Source organism: Canis aureus, chromosome 6 (genome assembly GCF_053574225.1).
Source record: "Canis aureus isolate CA01 chromosome 6, VMU_Caureus_v.1.0, whole genome shotgun sequence".
Classification (NCBI taxonomy): Eukaryota; Metazoa; Chordata; class Mammalia; order Carnivora; family Canidae; genus Canis; species Canis aureus.
Window position 1 is genome coordinate 36,737,139 of NC_135616.1, and position 20,965 is coordinate 36,758,103.

The 20,965-nt window shown below is 38.3% G+C and overlaps 1 protein-coding gene across 5 annotated transcripts in view; it reads right to left on the reverse strand.

Annotated features, from left to right (window-relative positions):
• The window catches only part of HDHD2 (haloacid dehalogenase like hydrolase domain containing 2), a 35,974-nt gene that overhangs the window by 2,895 nt on the left and 12,114 nt on the right, over positions 1-20,965 (reverse strand). For all 5 annotated transcript variants that reach the window (XM_077900687.1, XM_077900686.1, XM_077900690.1 and 2 more), the window contains 4 exons: positions 20,387-20,595; positions 17,300-17,384; positions 4,738-4,954; positions 2,210-2,273 (listed from right to left, as the gene is read on the reverse strand). In XM_077900687.1, the coding sequence (XP_077756813.1) occupies positions 2,210-2,273; positions 4,738-4,954; positions 17,300-17,384; positions 20,387-20,595 (575 nt within the window). The remainder of the gene's footprint in view (positions 1-2,209; positions 2,274-4,737; positions 4,955-17,299; positions 17,385-20,386; positions 20,596-20,965) is intronic.

Here is a 20,965-nt window from a genome sequence, read left to right on the forward strand (position 1 = left end):
GGGCCACACAGAAAACTCTGCTGCTAGTTTTTTCTCAAGCTTAAATTCCATTTAGTACAAACTCTTGCCACATTTCTACTTAGTCTCGTATATGTCACTAACTACTGGTTTCATATATAAGTCACATACCTACTTCCTGGATTCAGTGGCCTAAAGGAGTGTATGTGAAAGTCAAGTTTCTTGGCCACGAAGATAAGGGCTTACAGAATGCTTTTACTGTCTAGGCCTGCAAGTGGGGACTTCTACAAAGTACACATTGACACAGTGCCTTATATAGGTGTGAGAGTTCCAGCACCTCAAATGGTGTCTGGCATAAAGCAGGTGCTCACTAATGTGGGCTCAGTGGATGAAGCAGGCTGCCACCACTCACTGCCTCACTCACTGTGGCAGTCTGTGCTTTCCTGGATGAATAGATGCTGAGCAGAAGGGGAGACAGGAAGCCATTCTGATGATATTAGATAAAGGATGACTCCATCTTTTCTAAGTGACTGTTTTACATGCTAAACAAACAAATTCTGGGTAGCACTAGTCGCAAATCTTTATTAATAAATCACTGGGCAAGTGTATACCGAGCTTCTACCATGTGCTACTCATGGTGAAACAAAATTGCTTAAGAGCATCCACAAGAAGCACTTATGGACTAGATTAAAATCCTTACAATAATTTTCAACATTGGGAAGCCTAGTACTTGCTCAAATTTATCAAGGGAGCCAGCCATTTTGCGTGCCTTTAGAACAGTGGGCTTACTTGGGATTTTTTCTGACCAGACACCAACAGGACAAATAGGCCTATTTCCCTGCGCTGGACTCAGCTGCTTTATTGGTGATACATTTTCAGTTTGGCTGTGTGATGTTGCTGGCTTCTCTAAGACTAACTGGATGGCTCTGTGACAGGCTGATCACAATCACCTGCCAGTCAGAAAAGGGAGCAGCCACAGAGGCCAGCCAAGGGGAGGGGGAGCAGAGCCTACAAGACACTGGCCTAGGATGGTTTTAATGCTTAGTATAAACCCTTAATTATGTGAGCTAAAGAGAAGAAATGTTTACAGGACTAATACACAAGAGGAAAAATAGTTGTCTGAAGATTTCCTTGGTGACCAGAAAATACTGAATGGCAGCAATTTGAAAATTAAGATAGAGTGAGGGATGATGAGTGTGACTTTTATGGAGTTTTTCTTGATACTTCCTCTTTTTTGCTGCCATCAAAGGGTAGTAATGTTTTCGGGATGGTGCTAATCATTTTGACTGAGAAATGTCAACAAACACACCATTCATTCTGGAATGACTGGAACCACTATCTGCAAGGCTCCAACAATTCCCTCTGAACCCTGGCATAGTCTGAACTCTGTTCATACAGGGCCTTGCCAAATACTTCTTATTCAATGGTAGCTGGAGCTACACTTTGTTTCTATTTTTAAATTTAAAATAGCTTTTATGCAACCACATTTTCTTGAATAAATGTCAGGAGTAAATGTACTTTTTCTAAAAAATTTCCATATTGTGGCTCTTCTGAAACTTTAAATCTTCGTTTTTAGGAAAAACCTCTTAAATGATCATTAAATTAAAGTATTAAAGTATTAAATTAAAGATTAAAGTATCAGATCCCTTAGCCTACTAGTTCCTACTATCTTACAGCTGGCACCAAAAAAAAAAAAAAAGAGAGAGAGAGAGAGAGATACTTTTATAGAGTATCACAAAGTCAGTGGTCTTTGGTCCATTCAATGTGGTGATTTGTGTATCAAGAAAAATCATATAAATACTAATTGTCGACCAGCATGAATATCTCTGGGTAAGTTTTATTTTTATTTTTTTAAAGATTTTATTTATTCATGAGACACAGAGAAAGGCAGAGACACAGGCAGAGGGAGAAGCAGGCCCTCTGTGTGCAGCCTGATGTGGGACTCTATCACACGACCCTGGGATCACGCCCTGAGCCGAAGGCAGACTGCTCAACCACTGAGCCACCCCGGTGCCCCTCTGGTTAAGTTTTAAAATGACCTCTAAACTCTCTCATCTTCCTAGTTTTATGCAGCACCGGCCTTCCCACAATGTTTTTTTTTGCTGAGATCCTGAGCCCATTTTATTTTTGCTTTGTGACAGAAAGAGAATGAATGTGCCCAGTGGGCTTTGTCATTTCTGCAGACTGTTCTTTACGCAACCGTGTGTTTTACCATCTTGCTTTAGAGAAAGCTTATACAGAAGATACATACCAGTTTTTACTAAGATGCCCAGCATGCCAACATTCTGAGCTCCACCAACATCATCCCTGCAGTCCTAGGAAAGCATAAAGAAAGCATTTAGTTCACTGTCTTCAGTTAGCTTGTCACCAAAACCCTATCAATTGATAGTTGACTGATTAGGCTGGGATGGCAAACTGTGATGGCATTATCTTTTCTTAAAATACAAGAGGGGAAAAGGAGGTAAGTCCACATGGAACCATCTGAGGAAGCATGCCATCTGGAAAAGGAGGTGTTGGAGAAGTGGAAAGTGTACAACAGAGTAGTCTAATGTAGTCTAATTCTAGTGATCAAACACAAAGAGTGCATCTACGGTTCATGTTTTCCTCACGTACATCTGTCTCCTCTTAAAATAGATCATGGGAAAAAGCATTCTGTTCATTTGGCAGCTTTGAAGGGGAATGATCCAACTGCAGACTGTGAATGGACTGCATTCAGAAGACAGCTCTGCTGCAGCCCATGTAACACACTATCCTTACTTTCCAGCCAGTCCAGCCAGTCGTCCCTCAAACATAAGATCAAGCAAAATCAGAATACTGAGATTCTCTTCACTCTTGGATAGAACAGATCGGTTAGAAAGGCACCTCCTCTTTCCACTTCTTACCCAAGATAAGATGAATATGTTTGTTTGACTGCAATGATAAACACGAGTTAATAAAAATCCAAGGACTGGAAGAAATACCAAGAAAATCAGCCCTTGGGGGTGCCTGGGTGGCTCAGCTGGTTTGAACATCTGATTCTTGATTTTGGCTCAAGATCTCAAGGTTGTAAGATCAAGCCCTGTGTCAGATGCCAGGCTCTGTGCTGGGCATGGAGTCTGCTTAGGGATTCTCTCTCCCCCTTTACCCCTTTCCCTCCCCCCAAGAAAGAAAGAAAGAAAGAAAGAAAGGGAGAGAAAGAAAATCAATCCTGCCATCTTATGTCTTTACAGCACTTTATAGACAGGACTCATTCAGACCATGCCTGAAGAACTCTTTTCCTCAACAGCAAAAGTCATTAATATAATTCAACAATAGACCCTGGAAATGAGTTTTAGAGTATCAAAGTTAGATCTTCATTTAAGGTCTAACTTACTACCTTGCATTGCATCTAAACTTGTCCTAGTGAAACGGCAGAGATGGGGGAGAAGGAAGGAAGGAAGAAGGAAGGTGGGAAAAAGTGGGCAAGGAAAGGGAGGGAAAACCCACCATCTCTGGGATAACAAAAACCTTCAATGCAGCTGAACACTTCCACCATGTGCCTCTCTCCACCCTGTCCCAACACTGGTAACTCCTGAGATAAAGAATTCTGACGTCTCCACTTCTTCAAACACACATTTGCCCAGGAAAGTTAGTTAAAGGTTTGCCAAGAGGAAAAGATGACTGAAAAGATGGTTTCTCAAAGCAACATCAAGGTTAGTGACTATCCTATTTGGGTTCATGAGTAAGGGAGTGGAAATGAGCACCAGGATGTGTCTGCACTATATACAAGTGAAACAAGCAAGGGATCCAGAATTTTTTTGGAGGAAGTCCAGAGCCTTGAATTCCACTTCCAGCTGTGCCACTAATTAGCTGTGGGAATTTAGGCAAGGAGCTTTACCTCTCTGGGCCTCTGCATCCTAGTCTATCAAATGACAAGGTTTGGAACAGACAACCTCCATGGTCCCTTCTAGCCTAATGGATTTACTTAAAATTGAAATATAATCCTTGCCACAGGCAGTGTGCTTTCTAGCTCTTTTCCCCTCATGGCACATGTAGAAAATAATGTTTTCCCAGGATGCTGGGGAAAACTGGTAAGGTGCTCATGGCCAGAGGTCACTGGCTAGAGCCTCCGATCATCCAGGTCCAGACCTACCACTCAGAGAGCTGAGGCAATCAATATCTGGAGCTATTTGTGGCACACTGACTGGGAAGTTCTTCTATAAAGCATATACTAGGAAAAAAATCAATAATAATAGAATTCTGTAGGTATACATTGCTCCCTGCATATGTAACACTCAAAAAAATTTAAATTTGTGTAAAGTTTTCTTCCAATAGATATATAAAGCACTTAATTAAAAAAAATAAAGCACTTAATTGACTTGCATTTAATGGCCTTTTGATTGTACATATATCTTATCACACTATGAACAATGTCAGAAATAATCAAAATTTCAATTTTTTTTAAGATTAAAAAAATTATTCATGAGAGACACAGAGAGAGAGAGAGAGGCAGAGACACAGGTAGAGGGAGAAGCAGGCTCCCTGAGGGGAGTCAGATGCAGAACCTGATCCCAGGATCCTGGGATCATGCCGAGTGGAAGGCAGACGCTCAACCACTGAGCCACCCAGGCGTCCCTCAAAATTTCAATTCTTTAGAAGAATATCACTAACCATCTTCTGGTAAGCTGTTTATAGGTACCCAATTACTACCATCTGATAGCTGCTGTAAGAGTCTGCTAGTGTTTCAAAGCAGTACTTCCAAGTTGGCTCTTCCCAGCGTGACAGGTAAGCTCTGGGCATTTCCTGGGCTTTACTACTTACATCTCCTATCATGAGGGCCTCCTCAGGTTCACAGCCAGTGCCCCGCAATGCTTCCAAAAAGAATGTTTTCTCTGGTTTCCCCACTACTGTGGCTTTGGTGTCTGTGGCATACTCCAAAGCTGTCACAAATGGTCCAGGCCCCAGGGCTAGGCCATCTTTCCTCTTGTAATATCTGGCTTTGTGGATTGCTATCAGAGGTGCCCCATCCAGGAGTAAGCTATGGAGACAGAGAAAATGGAAATTGGCTAAAAGCAAGGCTTTTGTGGCTGGAAAAGAATGTCAGACTCACAAAGTGGTTTTATTCACACTCACGGAAACAAATAGTTTCTTATTAACTTTTAATGACTTGCTGTCTTCTAATGAATTCGCGAAGAACTGCTGGGAATTACACTCAGATACGCGAAGAAAAGGTGATAGATTATTAAATTTGGGATTGCTTCAACCTTTTACCTTTAGTGGTTTTCAGATACTTTACCCAAATCACTGGGGAAAGAGAACGAAGAGAAGTAAAGCTAAATAAGACACTCAAGGGATGAAGCTTAACTTAATGAGACAAGTTGTTTCAACCTTCCCTAATGGTAAGCAGGAGGGCTCTGGAGCCTTTTACAATACGACGTAACTGTAGCTGACACATTCAGCTAATAACTCCGGAAATACCTGGATCCCTCTTTCCTCTACTCCAAAATATAAGTTTCTTTCTTATTCAGAAATTTAGAAAAAGCATTTTACAAATACATTCTGCTTGTACCTTTACCTCTTCATTCTACCTCTGACTGCTTCAGACCATCTTCCCTGAAGAATGCACCAACGAGGTTTAAGGGAGACCCCGCTGTCAAGTCCTTTCCTTTGTTCTGATGTAGGACAAATGCTCTCAGACCAACCAAAAGGACATAAAGGATGTTCCCATTAGTTTGAGAACCAAACTCCACATATAGCTAAGGATCCTCATGAGTGACTCAGGCAAAACCTAACAGCACAAATCCAGAAAACCACACCAACTTCTTCATACTCTCTTCCCAACCCCCATCCCCAAACACCTGCCTTCCATCCCAACAGTGCAGCCTGCACATGTCACAGAGCAGGAACAATCATGCACGTATTCTCATCTAATGGAATGTGGGACAGGATAGATTTCTTAAACTGCTTTTAACCAATGTAATAAATGATCTCACTAGCTTAATTTACTTTAAGTCATCTCCTTAGTTAAAATATTTAGTATGTCCATTGAGGAGGAATTCATCACATCTTACCCTTCACAATTATGAGTAATTAAGCGCTCAACTATGAAACTGCTAAATTATCCTTGTCAGTGGGCACAGAAATGCCTTCCTGTGGGAGATGCAGAATTCAGACATTTATGATTAAATATTTTATTAAGTAAAAACCAATACTGGACTATTACAGGGCCTTATTGTTAGTTACTATGAATTGCTCACAGCACAGGATGGATCCTTCAAATGTATTCACTAGAATTAATACAAATTTACTTCTTCAAACAAATCTTGAAATCCAACTGTTAGAAAACCTGATAAAGCCACTATGTTGGCCTTAAAGAACCATTGCTGATAGCAGTGAGATAATAACCAGTGATTTATCTACTCCCCCCACCCCGCCCCGCCCTTGTCACCCCACCCCCAATCCCATTTATTTGCTACTCTACCACGGAACTGGAATTCTTTATGCAACAGACCTCAAAATTGCTTTCCACTTATATAGCTAAACTGAAAACTCATTTGATTTAGCTTTGTTAATATTTTATTATATATTAACTGGGGATAAGACTTAGCTTGATTGATGTGTGTACTTAATTCCTAGGCAGTACTTTAGTGCCTTCCCTGGAAGGGCTGAACTGTGGGTTCCTCCACATTTCCCTAAATGGGAACCGGTTCTACACTAGGCTGGAGAGGACAGGCATTTCTCAGGGAAGTGGTTCCTGCTGTTACCCACCTTCTCTGCACAATGTGGGCTTTACTGAATCTTTGAAGAGCCAAGGCATATTCAGGATGGACCAAAAGGTGAATGTTTGCTAGGACACAGATTAAAAGATCTTTTATAGTTAAATATTGGACTGCAATACTTGGAGTGTTTTTACACTCCTAGTCAGGGCAACAAAGGATCAATTGCTTTTGTTAGAACAAGGAATGCAACATCAGGAAATCTGAGAATTTTCTGTCTATATCTAACTATAAAACTATTGAGGTTCAAGAAATAAGGGGGGAAAAGGCACAAGAAAGGCCTGATTCAAATATCTGTGGCTGTAAACTCCATGTAGGCAAAGTAAACCCACAACAAGTCCTAGTCCAGGAGCAGGGCGACGACACAGAAATTCTAGGCAGAGCAGTGAGAGAAAAACTGAGGGGACAGCTTATGTTCACAGCTACAAAACACTGCTGAAAAGGGACCTCAAGGAACATCAAGTCCACACACCCATTGTTGGATGAAGAGATCATCCGGAGATGGTGGCCAAAATCATCGCACCACTGAGGAGCGTACAACCCAGAGAACTTCTGAAAACCAACCTAGTACTCTTCCAAATGTACTATACGGTCTTCCTAAATAACGTTTCTAGGAAAACAATAAACTTTTCATCATTTCCGCTGAAAATGGAGCATTTGGAAATGAAATCACACGGCAGCTTTAGTAACTGTCAGACACTCCCATATGTACAAATGTCAAACTAGTTAGTCCTTTTCTTCCTGCCCCCCTGAAAACGGTCATTCCCCCAATCTTTCCCATCTCAATATATTCAACCCAGGTCCTCAGCCAGACTCCTAGTAGCCATCCTTGCCTTTTCCCTTTTGCCCATCCTCCCACACCCTATGTATGGGAGTATGGATACTCCCATATCCAGTAATTTCCAATTCCAAAACAAGAATAAAATATCTCAAAATTGTCTTCCTTCTCTCCTGAACTTCTGCAATGGTCTCTTAACCAGCCTTCCTGCTTTCTACTCTTGCTCCATTGTTCCAATCGACTGTACAGGCAATAGTGGCAGTTTTAAACATACAGAGGAGATCACTTCCCTCCCCTGCTCAGAAGACCTCAGCAACTTCTCACTGCAAATAGTATAAAATGCAAAGTCCTCACTGCAGCTTAAGGCTTTGCCCTGTCTATGTCTCCAGTCTTAAGTCACCTTCCCTCTCGATGGTGGTATGCCAGACACAATAGTCTCTTCTCACTTCATAACCATGTCACTCTCTTTCGCATCAGCCCACATCCACACTGTCCCCTCCACCTGACACAGTTCCCCGGACTTTTACCACAGCTATCTTCTGCTCCTTTTTTGGGTCTCAGCTTCAATGTCAGCACAATAAAGAAGCATTTCCAACCTCCACATCGAAGGTGGGCTTCCTCCTCGCCTCTAATCTCTTCCCTCCTCACCCTTTTTTCTTTGTATCACTTTCCATAGTTCATCATCCTTACTCAACTGTTACTGGTCTGTCTTCCTCACTAGAATATAATTTCCACTATGCCCATCAGTTTTACTCATCCCTGTATCTCCTACTTCTAAAACACAAACAAAAAACTCTGGCACCTCTCCCTAAATGTTTACTGAGTAAATTAATGGATGAAGGTCCGCCTGTCTCGATGTCCTGATGTATATAACATGAGGAGTGATGCTTACCTTCTTGAGGAATAGAGAAGATATAAGCAAACCTTTTCATAGTATCTATCAGATGATGACAATTACTTTTCTTCATAAATATAGGAAGTGTGGGATCTCTGCTACCTAAAATAGGTAACAGCAAATCACTTCATATTTGTGGGCCTCAGTTTCTTATCAAATGAAGAGGGTGATACAGATCAGGGCTTTTCATTCTCAGCATGACTGACATTTTGGACTAGCAAATGCACTGGTGTCTGTCCTAGTAGCATCCCTGGCTTCTACCCACTAGATGCCAGTAGCAAGCCTCATCCCCAGCTGTGACAACCAAAAATGTCTCTAGACATTGTCAAATGTTCCCTGGGAAGCAAAAGTGTCCCTGGTTGAGAACCATTGAAATAAATGATTGTCAAAACCTTGATACTCAATAATACATTTAAAACTAATACCAATCGGGGCAGCCCAGGTGGATCAGCGGTTTAGCACCCCAGAGCCTGATCTTGGAGACCTGGGATCGAGTCCCACATTGGGCTCCCTGCATGGAGCCTGCTTCTCCCTCTGCCTGTGTCTCTGCCTCTATCTCTCTGTGTGTCTCTCATGAATAAATAAAATCTTTAAAAATAAATAAATAAAACTAATACCAATCAACCTGAGAAAGACAAACTACCAAAAGCTCAAATTAAAACAATAAATCATGAAATATATCAAAGAAAAATCTCATTAACAATTAATTGAAACCTTCAAAATATTTCCAGCATCAGACTGACAGAGTAACTGTCTCATCAATACCAGGCTATTTATTATCAGCACTTCTACTTAGTACTGCAGTTGTGTCTTAGTACAGACAGTAAAATAAAGCAAGAAAAAGAAATGAAAACATAAAGGTTGGCAGGGAAGAAGTTAAACTGTCATTATTTATAGGTGACACAACTGTCTATGTAGAAAATCCAATCCAAAAGACTCTACAAGGGACGCCTGGGTGGCTCAGTGGTTGAGCATCGGGCTTCAGGTCAGGGCGTGGTCCCAGAGTTCTGGGATCAAGTCCCACATTAGGCTCCCTGTAAGGAGCCTGCTTCTCCCTCTGCCTGTGTCTCTGCCACTCTCTCTGTGTCTCTCATGAATAAATAAATAAAATTTAAAAAAAACCCAAAACCCAAAACCCAAAACAAAACAAGACTCCACAAATAATTTACTAGAATTAGCAAGAAAATATAAAATCAATAAATAGGAGGTTAACATATAAAAAACTCAATTATATTCCTTTGTGTTAGCAAGACCTTTAAAAATGAAATTTAATAAAATACCACTTATAATAGCATCAAACAACATGAAATACAAAGATTAATTTAACAAAAAGTCTAAGACCCATACTCTAAATAAACTGCAAAAACATTGCTGAGAGAGTGTAAAGACCAAACCTAAATAAATGGAGATTATTCCATTTTCATAGACTGGAAGAGACATCACTGTTCAGATGTAAATTCCACCCTGATTCATAGATTTATCAATCACACTCCTAGGGGGCTTTTTTTGTGTGTGTAAATCGACAAGTTGATTCCAAAATTTATGTGGAAATTCTAAAGATGTAGAATGGCCAAGACAATCTTAAACAAGATTAAAGTTGAAGAATGTACACTACTGGATATTAAGACTTCTAAAGCTACAGTATTCGTGACAGTATGGAGCAGCATAAGTACAGATAAAAAATCCAGAAAGACAGCCATACATTTATAGTCCCTTGATTTATGTCAAAAGCACCAGAAGCACTACTGCAATTCTATAATAAAAAGAGTGGCTCAAAAAAAAAAAAAAAAAAAAAGAGTGGCTCTTTGCAATAAATGCTGCTGAAACAACTGGCTATCTGTATCGGAAGAAAAATGAAAATTTACATCACATAATTCACAAAAATTAATTCAAAATAGACCTTAGACTTATTTATTAAAGGTAGACAGTAAAGCTGGTAGAAAAAAACAGGAAAATACCTTCATGACTATGGGGTAGGCAGAGATTTCTTAAGCAGAACAGAAGAAAATATTGACAAATTGGATTCCATCAAAATTAAGAACTCCATGTTCTCATATACAGTTAGTATTCTCAATATTCTATAATGTATTCTCCTACTACTAACAGAGGCAAACCACAGATAGGAATAAGATCGCTGCAGTACATATATCTAACCAAAGGCTTGTACACATATAACAAATAAAGAGCTCCTACAAATCAATAAGAAAAACACAACCCAACCAGAAAAGGCAAAAGAACTGAATGGGCACATCATAAAGTTATCACTATGCATATGGGAAATACAAATTGAAGTTCAGTAAGATACACTATAGACACCAAAAAGAATAGCTACAATCGCACAGACTGGCAAGGGACTGGTGAGAATGAGGGGGCAGATAGAACTCTCATTAGTAGATAGAACTCTCATTAGTAACTAGTGGGAACATAAGACTTGGTATAATCACTTTGGAAAAATTGTTTGGCAATATTTACTAAATCTAAACAAGTACATATCCTATTACCCAGTAATTTAATTCCTAGATGCAGATTTGAGAGAAATGAGTACATATGCCACCCAAAGACAGGTAGGAGAATGTTTGTAGCAGCTTTATTCATAACAGCCAGAACTGGAAACAATCTAAATGACCATTAATGGCAGAATAAATAAACACATTGTGGAATAGCCACACCATGGACTACTGTACAAAAAGGCCAACAATAAAAAAAGAGAAACAAAACAAAACCTAAGTATTGCTACATGCAACAACTTGGGTAATCTCAAGAACAGGTGAATATGTTACAATTATGATTTCATTCATATGAAGATCAAGAACTGGCAGTACACACAGAAATCACAGTGGTGATCTTAAGAAAGGGGGGGGGGTGGTGTTGCCGGGGTAGGGAGCCTTTCAGGGTGCTGTAAATGTTCCATCTCTTGATCAGAGTGGGGATTACACAGGCATAGCTATGTGTACAATTTTACTGAGTTGTATACTGACAATTTGTATACCTTACCATGCATATTTTACATCAAATTTTAAAAGATCAGTAGTAGTATATTTATGTGATTTATTCGCTGGAAGCTTTTACTTGGAGTAGAGTGCCTGGACCATAAAAGAATTTCCCCCAATTAGTTAAAAAATAAGAGTAGTGACTGATACTCAATTCAGTTCTGTATCCTGATTTTCAGACTGGCATATAAAGCTGTCCTCCTGCATATACTAATGAAATGCTTCACATAACTCAAGTTCTTAAGTCTTAAACAATTTCCTACATCCAAAGTGTTTTATTTTTACAGTCTGGACTTTAATTTAAAAAACTGCATAGCAGTCAGCCCTTTCAAAATAGAAAAAGCCCACAGAAATTATTTCTACTTTAAGCCCTGCTGCCACATTGCTCTGGAATTCCTCATGCCCAGGGCTCTAAACAACAAGAAAAAATTCAGGAGTTCCCATCCAAATGCCTTAATAACTAAGGCCATTACTATTGGTTTTTTTCTTCCCTTTCTAAGGAACTGAATATACTGAAGTAATTAAATGTTTTAGTTTTTCTTAAGGAGACAGGGAAAAGAAAGCAATTCAACATTGAACAGAAAAACCATTTATGGAGATAAGAATCTCCTCCCCAAACCAAAACAACAACAACAACAACAACAAAACACCCTAATTTTTGCACACCTCTAAGACTTTCAGAGGATTCCTGTATCTGGCAACAGTTATAGAAAATAAGTCATCAACAAAGTTTCAAAACGTTATTCTTAAGCAGCCTTCATCTCTGCATTTAACTGTGAAAGTTGGGGTGTCATTTTTTTCAGTTTTAATGATATTTTAAGAAGCTACTCTTAAGTTAGGAGGAAAAAACCCCTAATTTTTCCTAGGCTAAACAATTCTCTGTAGTTTTCTCCCCAAATTCCTTTGACTCAGCAACCATATACTTCTGAAAACAATCTTCAGGAATAACCATAAATACTGCCTAAAATATGTGTTCTCATTTTTTAAAAACTAACCTCAATATCCTGGAAATAACCAAGGATAGGAAGCCGACAGCTACACAATGTACTGCACTTTTTGAAGTGGAATATGCTGTGGGAATCAAACATGTTTTGGAAGACTATTTAAGAATATAGAAAAACATGCACAATACATTGTGGGGTTTTTAAAAAGCAAGTGACCACAGTGTGTGTGTGTGTGTGTGTGTGTGTGTGTGTGTATGTATATATATATATGTGTATATATATATATATCTTATTTTCATCTAAATATTTATGTGCATGGAAACAAATGAGCTGTGTGCTAGCATGTTAACTGGGCTCTCTTTAGGTGGCAGGATTACAGGAAATTTTATTTATTCTTTTCCTTTTTGAGTATTTAAACTTTCCTACAATGAAAACATAATACTTTTGCGCTGAATTTTTTTTTTTTTTTTTTAGTCTTGTAACTTAAGTTCAAGTTAGGTTATTAAGCAATCTGCTTGCCTAGCATCCTTTCTCCTAATAAAGATCATCAAATTTAATTACAATTAGTCTATTAATAAAATGCTCAAGCTTTGGGCTTCTAACTCAGGTCAGCAGATGAAAAAAGACCTTGCTACAAACTAGTACTACAGCTGTGAAAATGAATGAACTGGAGCTATGGATATTCATGTTGATGAATCATACAATACTACCAGGGGATAAAGCAAATTGATGAATACATAAAGTATAAAACATGCAAAATAATACTACATATTGTTTAGGGATACCTACCATATGTGGTAAGTATAAACAAATATATGACAATGATAAACACAAAATTCAAAACCATGATTACTTTTGGGTCTTGGGTGATAAAATCAAGGAACGATATTCAGGGGATATCAAATGTGCTTATAATTTAGAATTCTTAAACTGGTTGATAGGCATAAGAGTGTTCATTATGGGGATCCTTGGGTGGCGCAGCGGTTTAGCACCTGCCTCTGGCCCAGGGCGCGATCCTGGAGACCCGGGATTGAATCCCACATCAGGCTGCTGGTGCATGGAGCCTGCTTCTCCCTCTGCCTTTGTCTCTGGCGCTCTCTCTGTCTCTCAGTCTTTCATGAATAAATAAATAAATAAATAAAATTAAAAAAAAAAAAAAAAGATTTTAAGAGTGTTCATTATGTTATACTTTGTATCTTTCAGTATTAGATAAAAGGGGGAAAGCCATCTATGGCTTTTAGGATTTGAATGTCTTCTAGAATCCAAACCCAAATCATGTCTATTCCCTATAGGTCGTTCTTATCCTCTCCTAAAATCAATTCTTTAAATTCAGGTTTCTGGATTTCAGACATTTAAGACATATTTGTAGACAGACTGTACTATGCATTTGTGTGTGTGTGTGTGTGTGTCTGTTTTGCGGGGGGAGGGGGGTTATCCATTCAAAACACAGTAAATAAGAGGCAGTGTAATATGGAAGGTTGATGTATCTGCCCGAAGGCAATATGTCCCTAAAGCTGTTATTCAAGGCAGCTATGCAACGGGGTTTAAAATCCAATGCTTATTCTCATTATCAACCTGAATAGTAATTTAACTAATCGGTGGTTCATTTGAGATGTCTATATTTGCCACACACAATCCAAACAGCTGTAGTCATTGGTTGGAAGGCATAGTCTCTGTGGAGACATCAATATGCAAAGAAGGGCAAGACCTAAAATCCTTCTGTTAATTCTCCACCCAGCTGTTAAGTGCATTTGTGAAATTAGAGTTGACCTATAAATGCACTGTAATGTTTTAAAATGTAGTGTTTAAAAAAATCAATATGGTTAGGGAAGTGTACTAATTAGACAGCATCCGAGCAATTACAAAGTCAGTATTATGTCAACATACATTTTTATTACCCTGAGTCTAGTAATCATCTAAGACAGAGACTTCCCAACTTCCTATTAAATATGTCCTTCCCAAATTACCAGCTAAAATCAGTCAATACCCTCTCCTTGAATTCTGTGGCTAAAGAAATGGATAAAAAGGTAATGGGTTAAGTTTAGAAGTAAAAATCATAGCAGGTTCTTCATTTCACATGAAGACTGACTTTGGCATAGTGGTAAACCTTACTTAAGGAGCAGGTCAGATAGTCCACTCCTCCTGCCCCCAGCAACCCAAGAAGCTAAAGTAGGATAACTCAAGTAGGTGAAGCAAAATAAATTTTAATACCATGTACCCCACATCTTCAAGCAACATGGCATAACAATGGGTCTTCAGGAAATAAAATACAGTGAATGGATACTGAGCAACTATAAAAAGTGAGTTTGTTCCTTTTAAACAAAGACTTGACTATCACAGTGACTAAGAGAGTCACAAATAAAAGTGCATTAAGTAGCTGTAGTTTCTATTAACCAAGGATCTAAAATTAATGTTCACATGAAGAAAAAAGGTAGCTGTTCCCAAAGTGCTTTTTTGGCCACAAAGACCATCTGTGAGGACAGCCAATTCCAAGATCAACAGCAAATAACACGGCCAGGTGTGTGAACCCTGTAGTGAGTTTTATTTATTATTATTATTATTTTAAAAAGTCTTTTTTTAAAAATTTTTTTAAAAGTTTTTATTTATTTATGATAGTCACACACAGAGAGAGAGTGAGAGAGAGGCAGAGACATAGGCAGAGGGAGAAGCAGGCTCCATGCACCGGGAGCCCGACGTGGGATTCGATCCTAGGTCTCCAGGATCGCGCCCTGAGCCAAAGGCAGGCGCTAAACCGCTGCGCCACCCAGGGATCCCTGTAGTGAGTTAAAGTTTTCTACAAACATTCTCATTTTTGGACATCTACATCAAGAAATGAATTCTACATCAAGTATACATTAGTATGATTCCTGTAGATCTTCATACTGGTAAGAAAATCATGTTTTTTATCGCATTCTTTGTAATTAAATACCAAAAATTTACCTAGCCATTATAAAAAAATTTTTTAAGCAAGTTCAGTGTATCCTGATGCAATATTTAGAGCTACTTATCATAAATTCAAAGGCAAATAACATGGTTTAATGGTTTGATAAGAAGTAAAAGACAAGATGAAAAATGAAAAACCTATGAAAAATAAAAAATCCTAGGGAAAAAAATCAATCTCACTCTAGAGTCTATTCTTAAGTATGAGAACCAGGATGCCATCTTCCTTTTTAAAGCAAAAGTGAAAAGTACATTTAAGCAAAATGGACATAAAAGTGAAGATTTAGAACACTTCTATGTTGTATTTCTCCACATTTCTGCCAGCAACCATTGGAACACCTCCAGTTAGATACCACAAAGGCCACCTTATCACCCCCTGAACCCCAAACAGAAAATGTTCTCTGTCACATGTGCTCAGGTTAGAAATCTGGGCATCCACCTTGACTCACTGGTCTTTTTTTTTTTTTTTTTTTTTTATTCATGATAGTCACACAGAGAGAAAGAGAGGCAGAGACACAGGCAGAGGGAGAAGCAGGCTCCATGCAGGGAGCCCGACGTGGGATTCGATCCCGGGTCTCCAGGATTGCGCCCTGGGCCAAAGGCAGGCGCCAAACCGCTGTGCCACCCAGGGATCCCCTTGACTCACTGGTCTTATTCACCCCCTAAACCCAACCATCTAGTCATGCTGATACTACTACCTAAATCTGCTTCTTCAACCATACTGCTACCATCCCAGTTCAGACTACTAATATCACTTATCAAATAATTTCTTTGAAAATGTGGTCAAGGGACACCTGGATGGCTCAGCAGTTGAGCATCTGCCTTTGGCTCAGGCCGTGATCCTGGGGTCCTGGGATTGAGTCTTGCATCTGACTCCCCACAGGGAGCCTGCTTCTCCCTCTGCCTGTGTCTCTGCCTCTCTCTGTGTGTCTCTCATGAATAAATGAATCAAGTCTTAAAAAAAAAAAAAAGTGTGGTCAAATGTGTCAACTTTTCTCAATCCCTTAGACTGTCACTGAGGGAAGAATTACATGTACTGTTTTGGAGTGTTAACCAAGGTAATACCTTCCTTCAGAGAACAACATAATCAATGGAGGATCACAGGAATAATAATAAAAGATAAAACTGAAACCATGCCCCACAGGATTAATGAGGTTAAAACAAGCCCAAAGTGTAAAGCTTGTTTTTCAGAGAACTGTTGCCCCCTCATCAGCTATTCTATCTTTTCAGACCCCACTAACATATCCATCAACTGTCTCTGCAGAAGCCTGGACTCAAGGTCATCTGATACAGTTCCAGCCTATGAACAAGCAAAGCCCAGCGTTCCTTGCTGGATATAACCCAAGATCCCATTCAGTTCATGTCAGTTCTCAGAGCATGCCTCTAGCAACCTTCTTCTCTTTGTCCTAAGATACCATTTTGATGTCAGGGCTCAATTTTGTCCCATTCTGGTGTCAAATCCTCACCCCAAAGTGAACATGGGATGTTACATACGTTTGCTCAATGATCACAATCCATCTTTTCTCATTAACAGCTATGTAAGTTTCCCTGCCCTTTTCATCAATACGTATATAATCTCAACCCCTCTGATTATAAAACATTTGTTCTCTCCCTCCTTGGAGGAGGCAGATTAGAAGCTAGTCCTCCAGTCTCTTCTTCTGGCTGCTTCTTGAATAAACTCTTTCCTTGCTGCAAACCTGATATGTCTCAGTGACTGGCTTTGGGCCACTGGGCACATGGACTTGGGTTCCATTACAAACTTGCTAGCTTCAGAGCTGCAATTTTATTCTGAATTTCTGCCCCAAGATAATTGATTCTACAAACCAGAAAAACCCCAATGATCATCACTTTCTAACATACTGATTATTTTTAAAAAACTAAGCAAGCTAGCAATAAATATGATTTAATGTTGATCTTGAAGTTATCTTGAAGACATCTATCCTCATGTACAATTTGGGTGGCCAGAAAGTAAAATATATCTATAACCTTCCATGACAGAGACTCAGGAAGGGAAGAGGGGATTATATGATCAGATGAAAAATAAAGAGCTAAAGACTTACCGGAAGGCTTGATTCAGAATTTGATAATGAAAATGTTCTGGTGCCAATCCTATGACCACAGCGTTAGGATCACTTGTTTGTATTCCTGGGAATGGAAAAAAATATGTAATTGTTAACAGCAATGATATGTTTTATAATAAAATGGCTTTAGTCAATCAAATACAAATTTTTGCTGTAGCCATACTCTGAAATTTAAGATATTATCCTGCCCAATGTACTTTGGAGGTATAAGCAATACTTAAAAAAAGTCTCCTAGTATTTTTGCATATTCTTTTTCCATGGTGTTATAGCTACTCAGTAACTAGAAGATCTCAATGGAAACTTGTAACTTGATGTTCTCAAACAAGTGACAATTTCTAACTTTAAAAAGCTTTACTGATTACAATCAACAAGAACAGCGATGAGTTCTCTATGAGCTATCAGATCAATAGCAACTGATGAGGGACTAAAAGTCTAAGAGGCAAGGAAATTAAACTTTCTAATTGACACAGCTGAGGTTAACACATTCATGATAAATACGGAATGCCTATAGATTCTACAGGTTTCTACTTAATGCTTAATCCACTCTTAGTTCCACAAATATTATTCTATAATTAAAGCATATTTTAAAGTCTTGGTATCTGATAACAGAACTTCAGATATGAAAACCAAACAGGTACATTCACTATTACAGTTATTAAAAGTCTGATGAAAGGTTTTGTGGCTTATCTATATAACTAAGCCTATTTGCCTCACTCAATGCCTGCCCTGAAGCATTCTTATTGTCAATTCCACCAAAATGTGAGGGGAAGAAATAGAGCAGAGACCTAGATTCCCAACTTCCTCCTTATAGTAGCCACAAGTATTGAGTAATTCAGAAATGGTAGTGCACCACCATCTGAGCACTGGCTATCACTGCTTCCAGGTCTTTGCAGTGGAAGATCTGGATAATGTGTATTTTTTCAGAGAACAAGGGAGTTGATAATGACATCTTTTTTTTTTTTTTTTTGATAATGACATTTTTGATTCAAAATTAGTAATATACAGCTTATTTGATTTTTATATTTGTATCTCTTTTCACTTACACATAAAATCATGGGTACTACCAATATTAGCATAATTACTACTTTGCTTTATCCTGTATCTATAATTTAAAAATAATACTATCAACATTACTAATAACACTAAGACTATCGAATGTAGTTTTTACCCTTAGAATTTATCACACCATGAACAATCAAAATATTGTATTTTAAAGTCATTTAAAGTAACTCTTTTCTCTAAGTGGTTTATGCCACCAACTTGACACAGAATTAAATTTACTTGTTTCAATTTGATTTTAGTTTTCAGGGACTGGATTATTTTTTACCATTTAGTTGTCTTTTAAATATGCAAAATATTTACATGGTTCCAAAGGCAAAGCTATACAAAGTACTTTTAGAGAAGTTTTGTCTCCTAATCCATTTCTCCCTTCCTTCCCATTTAGATAACTACTTTTCCTAGTTTCCCATTTATTCTTCTTCTTCTTTTTTTTTTAAAGATTTTATTTATTTATTTATGAGAGACACACAGAGAGAGAGAGACAGAGAGATAGGCAGAGACACAGGCAGAGGGAGAAGCAGGCTCCATGCAGGGAGCCCGATGCGGGACTCGATCCCAGGACTCCAGGATCACGCCCTGGCCCGAAGGCAGGCGCCACCCAGGGATCCCCCCATTTATTCTTCTTTAGCTTCCTTTCACAATTATAAGACAAATCCATAGATCTCCATTTCCCTCTCATTTTCTTACACAGAAAATATGTAAGGTTTTCTACAACTCCCTTTTTCACTTCATATAGCTTATGAAGACCACTCCTTATCAAGAGACAGAATTTGCCCTTACTTATATTTCAGCTACAAGGCATTCTATTTTGTGGACATATCATAGTTTAAACAATCCTTTCCAATGAACATTTGGGTTGTTTCCAATCCTTTGTTATTTCAAATAAGACCGTAACAAACAACTTTGATTGTATGCCATTGTGTATTTTTGTAGCCACCTCTTAGGAATAGATTCCTACAAGTGGCAGTTCTGCTTCAGATACATTTTGCTAGCTATTGACAAATCTCCATAGGAGGTGCACTGTCAGCATTTAGATCCTTTTAAGAAATGTATTTTCTGTTGGCTTCTGTTCCTTAAAATTATAATTCTGCTTGATACAGTGTTCTATTTCCTGAGAAGTTTTGAGGTTCTGCCTAATGATATACAACATATTCATGCTGAATTTCCCTAATCATTATTTGTAAAGCCATCATATGGTTTTATAATGAGGCTTTTATGCCCATTTTTCCATATTGTGTCATTTCACTCTGTCATTTATAAAAGTAATGTGGCAAAGCTTCATAAAACCAGGGTATTTTCCCAGAGTCTGTTAATTTTTCCAAAGAGAAAATAGTTTTATTTTATTTTGATTGAAAATACTTTATGGGCATTGCAAAAACCTCACACTATACAGAATACCTTTTTTCACAATATTATTAAGATTTATTCATCAGTCTCAAAAGCCAAGTCTAGCATAAATATAAACTCCCTATAATCAATCATTTTTAAGTGGGATCAGATTAATTCTATTAACAAAAACTGAAATAAAATGTAAGATTCCAAGACTTATTTTTAAGTAAGTAGATCTTAGTTTATCTCATTTATTCAAACTAATACAGTGACTCCTAGATTAAGGATTATAATACACAAAGTGATTTTGACCTGTGTTTTTTCAAACTGTGGGCCATGATTCATTAGCAGATTGTGAAGCTAATTTGGAGGGCTCTAAGCAGCATGAAAATCAAACAATTAAATAAACCAAATAGAGAATGGAGTACATTTCCAAAAGTAAGTACTGTTTAACATACATAAACACAAACATATATCTACTGGGTTACTATATTATGTGTGCATACTGTGGACTGTGGTCAAAATAGGTTTGGGAAACATGAATTTAGATTAAAACTGTTGACCATTTCCATAATAATAAGAGGCAATCTGACAAAGACACTTGTAAATGTCCAGTTTTAGAATGATTTGTAAGCAAATATGAAGAACCAATTTCTGTGTCTTTCCAATTTCCCCTACCTTTGAAATCAGGTAGTGCCCGATCATCCACTAGCAGCATGGGTCGAACCTGTTTCTGCTCTACTAAATTTCTGGCTGCAGTCAGAGAAGTGAATATTTCATCTTCAGAGATATCAAACTCCAATTTTTTCAACCTATCCAAAAGGTCTTGCTTGCTCTCTTTGGTTGTATTGGTCACAAACCTAACGATTACAGAAGCACCGCGTAACCTGGGAAAGTAAAATTTAGATGTCAATAGGCAGCTTTTACATCCTAATCCCCATAAAATCTAATTTGATAGCACTTGCCAAAGGTCAGAAAATGAAGAGTAAGTCACCATGTAAAAATTTTTACTGCTAATGAGCTTTTTTACAAATTATCCACACCCCGTGGACTGCTTCATCTCCAAAGGATGCAAAGTCAAAATGTAAAACCTATGTCTACCTTTTTGAGAGTCTTCTATAACTAAGTTTTGCCACAGGGTTTTAGTAAAGTGAAAAAAACAAAGCTTGGTAACCACTGTACTCACAGATTATGAAAGATAAGTTACCTTAGAGATTATCTACTAGTACAACCTTCTCTTAAATTTGGGACAACAGA